The 11,277-nt window shown below is 39.6% G+C and overlaps 1 protein-coding gene across 1 annotated transcript; it reads right to left on the minus strand.

The window, feature by feature from the left end:
- Positions 1–452: 452 nt before the first annotated feature.
- LOC123447170 (classical arabinogalactan protein 9-like) lies at positions 453–1,127 on the minus strand. Its single transcript, XM_045123751.1, has one exon. It carries the CDS (start codon positions 991–993, stop codon positions 634–636), a length of 360 nt encoding a protein of 119 aa, XP_044979686.1. The 5' UTR covers positions 994–1,127; the 3' UTR covers positions 453–633.
- Between the last annotated feature and the right edge of the window lie 10,150 nt (positions 1,128–11,277).

Below are 11,277 nucleotides of genomic sequence, written 5' to 3' on the forward strand. Positions count from 1 at the left end.
GGGCGGCAACCGACGATGGCCGACGGTAAAGCAAGATGAAAACGCGAGGCGGGACGATCGACGCGTGCGGAGGCGGCGCTCTCCTCCCTCTCCCTTTCGTGACGCGCGCGAGGTTGATAAGGTGGAGAGAATGAAAAAAGATCTGACGGTTAAGAGTGGCCAGATCCGACGGGCGCGCCGGCGCAGTGCCCTTGTTCAAAGCGGTAAAGGTAAAAAAGCTTGTGTGCATCGAACCTGCCTATTTTCACAGCAAGCTACCAGGCGGAAGGAAAAAAAAGTAAAGTTACCAGGCGGCCATGTGACAAATCCTGCACATTTAACAAAGCACAGAAAGCTATGTACCATTCGACACACTAAATTTTTTTGGCTGTCATTCGACACTGATGATCGTAGAAGTTTTGCAACTTCTAGTTGCAGGTAAAGCAGAGCAGCGACCAATTCGAAGGAGATAATTGTAACAAATGAAAGAATTCCATTAATAATGATCTCGAGCGCACAGTATGTAACAAGATAACATGGCAGTGTCATGTCACTCTCCGCAGCCTCTAGAAAATGAATCTCGTTGTATAAACAACAGAACTAGCAATAAAACAGAGTGGCACTCCCGCGGCGGTCGAGCGAGGGCCGCTGCATCTAGAACAGGACGGCGGCGGCGACGGCACCGGCGACGGCGACGAAGCTGACGGAGGAGGTGTAGACGGCGGAGCTGGCGGGGGTGGTGCCGGTTGGTGCGCCGGCAGGTGCGCCCATGGGGGTGCCGGAGACCGAGGAAGGCGTCATCGCGGAAGGAGCGCCGACGGGGGCGTCGGTGGGCGGAGCCGGGGGAGAGGCCATCGGGGACGGCGCCGATGCAGTCGGCGGCGTGGCGACCGGGGGGGACCTCGTCGGAGGCGCCGGCAGCGGGGCCATCTTGGGCGCCGGCGTGGGGCCCTGCGCGGCGGCGGTGATGGCCAGGACGGCGACGATGGCGGCGACCACGGCGTAGCGAGCCATTGGAGTAGTGGTGGTGGTGGACGGAGGGAAAGCTGGCTGAGCTTAGCAGAAGAGGACGTAGTGAAAGCTCTTGCTCTGTATACAGAAGCTGTGGGAGGGAGAGGTGTGCTGTGCTGCGAGTTGTGAGTTGGAACGGGGAGGAGGAGGCCGCCATTTATAGCGGGAGGAAGAAGCGATTAAGCCGAGGCCGCGCCATTAGCGGGGTGGCTGTCACTCGGCGTCGTGTGAGACACTCTGAGACGAGGCCAGGCTGCCTGTGAGGAGCGTTTACGTTAGCGGCGCCGGCCATGTTGACTCAACCCTTGGGGGCTGCGGCACCGCGTCGCGGAGCCCAGCCCAACGGCTAGGTGGGCGGCCACGCGGTGCGTTGGATCGCCGACGGACGGGGCAGATCCGTCCGGGCCTTACCGTTGGGATGGACGTGACGTGACCCCTTGGGCGGTGGGCCGGCCGGCCGGACGGACGCCGACTAGCCGTTGCGGTAGGTTCCATCGCTCAACGGCCGGGAGGAGGAGGGACGTGCTGTCCGGACAGACGGCGCGACAGAAATATGGAAAGATATTAGACGTGGGCCCTAGTCTCGGGAGGCGCGATGATGCGCGAATATTGTGGTTCCCCAGCCATGTGATCGACCGTTTGTTTGTCTGCAAAGCTTTCATGTGATGGACGACCGTACTGTTCCGGGCGTACACAGACGCGCACACTCGTTCAAAGGCTGGACCGCGTTCGTCGCACGCTGGCTGGCCCAGTAAATACTCATGCACAGTACAGTAACTCATGTACGGTGCTGCGCATGATGTTAAAGTTGCAACGGGCTACGGGCTCTGCTTTCGCTGGCATTGCCCTAGGACTACCGTTGCGGAGCAGAGCGTTTGGTTTGGTGTTTGAGCATGGACGCGACGAGGATGACAGAGTTCTCGACATTGCCAGCTGCTGTGGGGGACGAACCGTGAGAGCAAAAGACTCTGGAACGGCCAGGTCGAGGTCGAGGTCTGGTTGGAAAGCTGGGCGTGCGAGGTCGATATGAGCTGTATGAAGCGAGGGGCCTCGTGGATCCAGCAACGGGCTGTGGCTGTCGATACATCGGCAAAGGAGGTGCCTCCAGCTACCAAGTTTACAGCCACAAGCAACCGCATTTTGTATGCGAAAGAAAACTGCATTTTGTATGCGAAAGAAAGAAAACTGCATTTTGTGTGCATGCTCCTATACCCCGTGCCGTTTGTTCGTGCGTACCCGCGCTAGCTGGCTGGTGCGGGCACACACACAGGCTTGTTCAAAGTACGACTGTGGCAACATTTGCCCCAACATCACTAAAATATGTTCACTCACTTCATCTAAGGGGGTCTGCAACGGGCAACCCGTAAATTTCTTTCCCGCATCCGTCCATAGACAAAGTATTAGTTCACACAGATGGATACGAAAGACCATCATCTATTCATTACCGCATACTACCTCCGTTTTTAAATACTAATAAATGTGTCCGTGCGTTGCTATGGGCAAAACGGAATGACTACTTTATAGTGTGTCACGGCAAGCACTTAAATTCCTCTCTGGGTTGCTCATTCCTCGACCATTATGTACGATTAAAGCATGAATAATTATTTCCTATCTAAATAGCATCATAGATTTGTTGATTTTTAAATAATACTAAACACAAGCATATGACGGACTGAGAGCAGTAAGTTAGCTACAAGGAATGTTGAAAATCTTTACCACGTTTGCATTTCTCTGTAGCTTTGCTTGATACTGCAAATTTTGTGGCAACTTCTTTCTAGCTTCTAGTAACCACGACATCTATTCAAGGAAACAAAATCCATGAGCAAAAGAAAAGACATGAAAGGGCCATTAGCACTGACTTTTCATCTGTATATCTCATTTTTCAATCATGCATATCGGAGGCTCGCAATTGTTCTGCGTCAATTTGAAAAAAAAGTCTTACAAGTATAACATTAAATAAAAAACTAAAACTATGTTCCAAGAAGCGGCACTTCCTACAATTTAAAGCTCCCTTGGGTGACTGTGTGATTAATGTTTGGCATGCAGTTTTGATTAGCCTGCACTGGGAAAAAAATATTAAGAGACCATCAAGAATAGTTGTGAATTGATCAAAGTTTCACATGCATGGTGTATTATGTTCATATGAGATAACAAGATGTTGAATTTACTTGAAGACAACCAGTACTCGTAAGTGTAGATTACTAAAACCTAAACCAGAGAACCAGAAATACTTGCGTGGAGAGGTCATGTCACACCCCAAAAATTTAATAAAAAGTTCAAATTAACCAATGCCTAGATGGGCCGGCTCATGTACGAAGGCGCATGCGCCAGTTAACAAAAAGTGCACGTTAACTAGGAACTGTGATGCCAAATAGGAAATGCCAGCAACAATGGAACAGCCGCGAATCAAATCAGTACGTGGACTGGCCCAAGTGACAAGTTGCTTCAAGGAAGGCTCCTCCTTTTGACGCCTGCGGGCGTCAAATAGGAAATGCTCCTATATGCTGCCCGTGTGCGTCCGATCGTTGCAGCTTCGCAGAAGCGATGCATACACGGGCTGGACCAATCATCAAGTAGTGAGTGAAAAATATGAAAAAGGAAGAAGCACATGCATGGGATCAAACTGCCGACCTCATGCTGGATTCCAAGGAGGTTGGCCAGACAAACTAGTGACCAAGAACTTTCTAATTGCAGCGCTAAACTTAATGTAGAAACTACAGCGGAAAATCCTTAAAGAAACGTTCACCATTGTATGTTGAACAAATTTACTATACAGTCAATTGTTTTATGAAAATATACAGAAATAATTTGAAATAGTCACATGAATATTTTATAGTATACGGTGAACAATGATTTATTTAATATACTGTGAACAATTAAATAATATGTGATGAAAATTTGTAATGCATCATGAACAATTTTGCAGTGCAAGGAAAACTATTTCATAATATATGATGAATATTTTCTTAATACGATGAAATTTTTTATAACACACGGTGAACTTTTTATATAATATGCAATAATTGTCGGAAGAACATAGTCCAAAAATAAAATAGGAAACGAAAAAGAAAGAAAATGATAGGAAAACATACCATTTTTTCAAAGTGGGAACATTATTTGAAATTCTCGAACATTGTTAGGAAAAAAATCCATTTTGAACATTGTTTTAATTGTTGAAAATTTTCGAACAGTTTTCTGAGATAATGAACAGATTTGAAGTTCTGAAAATAAAAGAAAACGTGAACTATTTTTTAATTCAGAATAAAAAAAACAATTTTATTGCAAACAAAATTTGCATTCTATGCTTTTCTGGAAAAGCGATTTTTTTTAAATATAGGAATACTTTTTGAACTGCAAACAAATTGATAAAGCCGTGAACATTGCTTAAACATGAACATTTTTTCCCAAACGGTGATCAAATTTCGAAAATGAGAATAATTTTTGAAATTCCTGAACGTATTTTGAACACCAGCATTTTTTGGAAATTACGAATCTTATTGACAACAGAAAGATTTTTTTGAAATTATTGAAATTTATTAAAATATCAAAAAAAATTAAAATGCTAAAAAATATTTAAAGACAATAACATTTTTCAGTGTTTTAAACAAATTTGAATTACGAAAAAATGTTTTTGAAATTGCTGAAGATTTATTCAGATATGAACATTTTTTAAAATAGTGAACACAAATTTAAGACGAAAATATTTTTAAACCTTCAAAACATATTTCAAATTTCCAAACAGAATTAACAGGACAGATAAAAAAGAAAAAGGAAAATTTAAAAAGAAAATTAAACAAAAAAGGAAAACAAGGAAAAAAACAGAAAAACAGAAAACGGTTTAGAAACCTTCTAAAAGGTTCTCAAAACCGGTAAAAACCTGCTGGGAACCTTCTAAAATGTTCCTAATACCGAAACCTGAAAAATCTGTACGTACGTGATAGATGGGCTAGTCCAAATGGATCGCCAAGTTAGCTCGCATGTGTGATTGGTCGACAGTTTGACCGAGGATGCGTCGAATATGATTTTCCTTGAGAATCCAACTCTAGATGCTCTCACAATCACCCTCCACCAGCCTGACAAATTACAGATACCCAGGCCTATTTGAACGAGCCAGATAGCGGCCTACCTAGTGCTCGACCACTAAAAAGCCTGTAATCTTTATCAGTACCATTATTTGGTATTTTCTCTGTTTTATCTTGTGTTATGTTCTCATTTTTTTAACACGGTACAACTCATATGACCACATACATGCAAGTACCTTTTTTTTTTATCTCGAAACAAGTAAAAAGTAAATAATGCATGGACATATTTTTCATCTTTGTGAACTTACAAACGCACATCCGAGATACTTGACCGGAATAACATCTTGAGATTCATGAAGTCATCACAATTCTCTTTATAATCGATGGAAATGTATCCTTTTACTGAATAAATATCTTTGCAAACTCCAAATAAAATTCAAAAAAATGCCTCTGATTTTTGTATGATTTTCATGTAAAGCTACTTACTCTAGTACCATTTGTTGTTGTCTTTTTCCTGATCCGGGGTCGATTCTAGGTGATCTACCATGCGTTGTTGTCTTTTTCCGGATCCAGGGTCGATTCTAGGTGATGTTGGGGGGAGAGGGAAGGGGGGGCGAGCGCCCCCTGGCCCCAAGGCCCCAATGAGCTTGTACCCAGTACACTCATGAACCAAATGTTCCCGCGGATAACTTAAGTTCTTGTTTCATAAACTTTTCTCGTAGGCTGACAATTCAAGGTGTATGTCAATGCTCTTATAAATAGTTACACCATATTCTTCGTTTTTACTCATATCAGTTTGCCATCATAACACACTAGAGATTCAATCTATGCATTTCTCATGATTTTTAGTTTACTACCTTTCAAGGTAATTTGTTCATCTTGCTATATGATGTATTAGGTAATCTTGATTTTACTAGAGGGTGTGTGGAACCAAAATGGAGTAGTGTTAGATCCTCGATGAAGCATCCAGAGCCTTTCTCGGTGACATATGTAGCCCTAGGGAATGAGGATTGCATTTTCAAATTTTACAAAGGTAAATTCTTCACAAATTCAATATGGGTCGTAGTACCATGTAGTAGTATTATCTCACTAGTTGCTCCTCCTCGAGATCATTATATTTTTTTTAAACTATGACTTTAGCACTCTTAAATACTGAAGGGCTACAACTTATATCCTCCTTTGCACATGAAATTATTATTTTCTCCTGAACAGAACATTACCAGAAATTTTACAATGTCATACGGTTTGTTTATCCCGACATACAAATGATATCGAATTGTGACGGCTCACTTTGCGCACTTGACTAGCCTGTGATTTTTGTATGATTTTCATGTAAAACTACTTACTCTAGCACCATTTGTTGTTGTCTTTTTCCTGATCCAGGGTCGATTCTAGGTGATCTACCATTCGTTGTTGTCTTTTTCCGGATCTAGGGTAAATTCTAGATGATGTTCGGGGGGTGGGAGAGGGAAGGGGGGGGGGGGGGGGGGCGAGCGCCCCCTGGCCCCAAGGCCCCAACGAGCTTGTACATAGTACACTCACGAACCAAACATTCTTGTCGATGACCTAGGTTCTTGTTTCACAAACTTTTCACGTAGGCTAACAATTCAAGGTGTATGTCAATGCTCTTATAAATAGTTACACCATCTGTTTCATTTTTTCTCATAATAGTTTGCTATCCTAACACACTAGAGATTTGATCTATGTATTTCTCATGATTGTGAGTTCACTACCTTTCAAGGTAATTCGTTCGTCTTGCTATATGATGTATTAGATAATCTTGATTCTACAAGAGGGAGTGTGGAAAAAAAATGGAGTAGTGTTAGAGCCTCGATGAGGCATCTAGAGCCTTTCCCGGTGACATATGTAGCCCTAGGGAATGAGGATTGCATTTTGAAATTATACAGAGGTTGCTCCTCCTCGAGATCATCGAACTTTCTAAACTATGACTTTAGCACTCTTAAATACTCAAGAGCTAAAATGTGTACCTTGCTTTGCACATAAATTTATTATTTTTCTCTTGAACATAACATTATCGGAAATTTTACATTGTCATACGCGCGGCTTATCGTGACATACAAATGGTATCAAACTGTGACAACTCACTTTGGGCACTTGATCATCTTGCTCATTTTTGTATGATTTTCATGTAAAGCTACCTACTCTATTACCATTTGTTGTTGTCCCTTTTCTGATCCAGGGTTGATTCTAGGTGATGATGTGGGTGAGGGAGGGGGGCGAGGCCCCCCCGTCCCCAAGGCCCAAACGAGCTTGTTGCCCCTCAATAGTGATTTTGTACCAGCAGTTTATTTTGTGTACCCACGTAATATAGAAAATTAGTCTCTTGTTTTGCCCCATCTGCCTCATATAATCAAAGCCCATGTTTGTATGAGATTTTGCATGGAGCTAGTCCAAGGACCAAATATAAATGAGAAAGGAAACCGGTCCACCGTCGAAGGAAAAGGCCCACGCTCAAGCTCACACACATACGCGGCAGTTCTACCTCCTCTAAGGGAGGGAGCTCCTATACGAGACCTCCTATGTGCTGGTCGTTGCGGCAACTGCAGAGCGGACGCATAGGGGGTCGCCCCGACTGGGCCGGCCGAAGTTAGCAACCAGTAGAGAATCTGGAGACCACAAAAAAAGTTAGCGACCAGCAGTTAAAAAATCTGAAACATTTCAGTAAAAATATCGGATTATTTTTAAAAATTCCGGAACATTTTTTAAATTCCGGAATATTTTTACAAATCCGGAACATTTTTTCGAATTCTGGAACATTTTTTAAATTCATGAGCATTTTTTAAATTCTGGAATATTTTTTCCAATTCTGGAACATTTTTAAAATTCCGGAACTTTTTCCAAATTCCGAAACATTTTTTCAAATTGTGGAAGATTTTTCTAAATTCCGATTTGTCTTTCAAAATTTGGAACATTTCTTTTGAAAAATTAGAAACATTTTAATAACAATATTAGAACATTTTCTAAAATTCCAGAACATTTTTTCAAATTTTGGAAGTTTTTTCTAAATTCCGGAACATCTGTTAAATCCGGAACATTTTTCTAAACTGCTGAACATTTTTAAAATTAAGGAAAAAATTTCAAATTACAAAACAATTTTCAAATTCTGAAACATTCTTTCAAATTTCGGAATATTTTTTGAAAATCCAGAACATTTTTAAAACGGAAACAGAAAAGTAAAACCGGAGGTATTGGCATGTAAATGGGCTGCCTATTACCAAATGCTAGGTGGGTGCCCCTGTGAGAAGCCTCGACATTTCGACGAAGAATGCGGCGAATAGGAATTTCCCTCCTATACGCGTTCTTTGCGGCAGGGAGTGCACCATTTGCGGCAGGGAGTTTGGCCAGCCCATTTGCGGCAGATAGCGGTAAAAAGTTAATATAAAATCTGAAACATTCTTTCAAATTTCGGAATATTTTTTGAAAATCCAGAACATTTTTAAAACGGAAACAGAAAAATAAAACCGGAGGTATTGGCATGTAAATGGGCCGGCCTATTACCAAATGCTAGGTGGGTGCCCCTGTGCGAAGCCTCTTCATTTCGACGAAGAATGCGGCGAATAGGAATTTCCCTCCTATACGCGCTCTTTGCGGCAGGGAGTTTGGCCAGCCCATTTGCGGCAGATAGCGGTAAAAAGTTAACATAAAATCTGGCCGGGAATCGAACTCACGACCAGCTGCAGAATCGTTCGGACTGCTAGCCATGACGATAGGCTGGTATTATTGCACATCATGCAGCGTCATCCGAAAAGAAACGGCAGCAAACAACAAATTTTAAAAACAATACTCACAAAAATATTAAAACGCGTGACAGTAAGAGGGACCGAGCACAAAACCTCCAACGAACATTTGAATTTCGCAATGCCGACATTTCGGAATTGTGAACATTTTCTGAAAATATGAATAAGTTTTGAAACTCAAACATTTTTTGAATTAATAGAAACAAGGAAAAAAAATTGAAAACTGAACTTTTTTGAGTTTGTGAACAAATTTGGAAACATGAACGGCTTTGGAATTACTGAACAAATTTTGGATACAGGAATATTTTGTGACTTTGTGAAAAAAATTCAAAATGAAAACATTTTCTGAAATTCCCGTACAATGTTGAATTCGTGAGAATTTTTTTAAAAGCGATCATTTTTTGAATTTATGAACAATCTGCCAACAATTTTTGAAATCCATATTTTCAGTTAAATGCTCGATTTTTCATGAAAAATAAGAACATTTTATGTACATACAAAACATTTCCAAATTCGATCAACATTTTTGATAATCAACAAACTTTGAAACATGAACGCTTTTGGAATTCATGAACAAATTTTGCAAACACGAACATGTTTTTAACTTTGTGAACAATGTTTCAAAACAATAACATTTTCGGAAATTCCCACACAATTATGAATTCGTGAGAAATATTAGAAAGCGAAACTTTTTTAAATTTATGAACAATCTGCGAATAATTTTTGAAAATCTTGATTATTTTGGTCAGACTTGATTTTTTAAACCAGAACATTTTCCGATTTCGAAGAACATTTTTTAAAAATCACGAACATTTTGTAGAGAAACTAGAACATTTTTTGAAAATTATAGAACATTTTCGGAAAATCTTAAAAAAATGTTTAAAAAGGAAAAAAACATATCGAATTTAAAGCCCATTTTTTTTGAAAATAGAATGTTTTAAAAAATTATTTTTTTTCCAGCATAAACAGAAAATAAAGTAAGAAATAGATTAGAATAAAGAGAAAAGGAAACAAAAAGAAAACGTCGGTTCAAAGAACCTTTTAGAATTTTTCAAAAACCAGAAAACCCCGAGTGAAAGGTTCCAAAACCAGGGCGCTGGAAACGGGCCTACCCAGTCCGGAACCATCGCTAGCACGTCTGTGCGAAGGATCGACAATCTGCAACAAAATACAGTACGACATATAGGATTTTCCTCTAAAGACGTCTCCTATTCGGGCAGATCCTATTTAAGAAAAAAAATTATTCGACGCATTCTGCATCAATCTGTTGGCCAATCTCGCATGCAAGCTAACTTACGATCGTTTTTTTTTTCGGTCTATCTATCACGTACCTTCCAAAGAGTTCACAGACGGTTTCTGAACTGTACTTTTTTTTTTGCCTTTTTTTGCCTTTTTTCCTTTGCTTCTGTTTCCCTTTTTTCTCATTACATTTATTTTTTCATTTTGTTTCCGTATTTTCCTTTTAATTATTTGTCCTCTTTTTTCTGTTTTGAAATTGGAAATATTTTGTTAAAGTTTTTAAAATATTCTCATCTTAAATTTGTGCTCACTATTTTAAAAAATGTTTATATTTGAATAAATATTCAGCAATTTTACAAACAATTCTCATATTCAAAATATTGTAAAAAATCCGAAAATAGTTCTTGTTTTTACATCATTTTAAAAATTGCTTTTGTTTAGAAAAATCAAGAATTTCAATAACTGTTTCTGTTTTAGAAAACATTCCTAATTTCATAAAAATGTTCATGTTCCAAATTTGATCAAGAATTTCAAAAAAAGCTTTCCTTTTTGAAATTCGTTCACTATTTGAGAAAAATCTTCAAGTTTCTTTTTCATGGTTTCATCAATTTGTTTGCAATTCAAAAAGTATTCAAATGTTTCAATTTTTGTCTGCATGTCCAAAAAAACATAGAATACAAATTTTATTTGCAATAAAAATATTTTTTTTTAACTTTTTGTTCTGAATTAAAAAATTGTTCATGTTTCCCTTTTTTGTTCAGAACTTAAATTTTGTTCATGATCTCAGAAAATATTCAGAAAACTCTTCGAAAATTTTATAGAATTTGAAATAATGTTCCCACTTTAAAATTTAAAAAGTGTTCATGGTTTGAATTTTTCCCCACAAAATTCAAATAAAGTTGGGAATTTTAAAAAAATGTCCAACTTTAAAATTGTGTGAACAAATTTAAAAATGCTCATTTTTGAAAAAAATTTCACTCTGCCACCGTCGTAGCTGTCTTCTGTCGCCGAGTTAGGACGTAGAAGATTTGAACCAACGACTTCTCCTCTTCCACTTCTTCATGTTCATCGAGTTCATCAGAAAGGGTAAATAAATTCTAATTTAACTGTCCTGGTAGATCTTTATGATTTCTCAGAATCTTCAAAAGGTGTTTATCCGTGAACAGTTCATCATATGAAAACCTCCTAAGCTTAACTCACTTGATTTATTTCACTAACACATGTTATTCTTGAAAAGATTCCTCAATTGAGTAAATTTCTGGATCTGC

The sequence above is a fragment of the Hordeum vulgare genome, chromosome 4H (genome assembly GCF_904849725.1).
Source record: "Hordeum vulgare subsp. vulgare chromosome 4H, MorexV3_pseudomolecules_assembly, whole genome shotgun sequence".
NCBI lineage: Eukaryota > Viridiplantae > Streptophyta > Magnoliopsida > Poales > Poaceae > Hordeum > Hordeum vulgare.

Coding starts and splice junctions, on each gene's coding strand:
- LOC123447170 (XM_045123751.1), bottom strand. CDS start 993: ATGGCTCGCTACGCCGTGGTCGCCGCCATCGTCGCCGTCCTGGCCATC.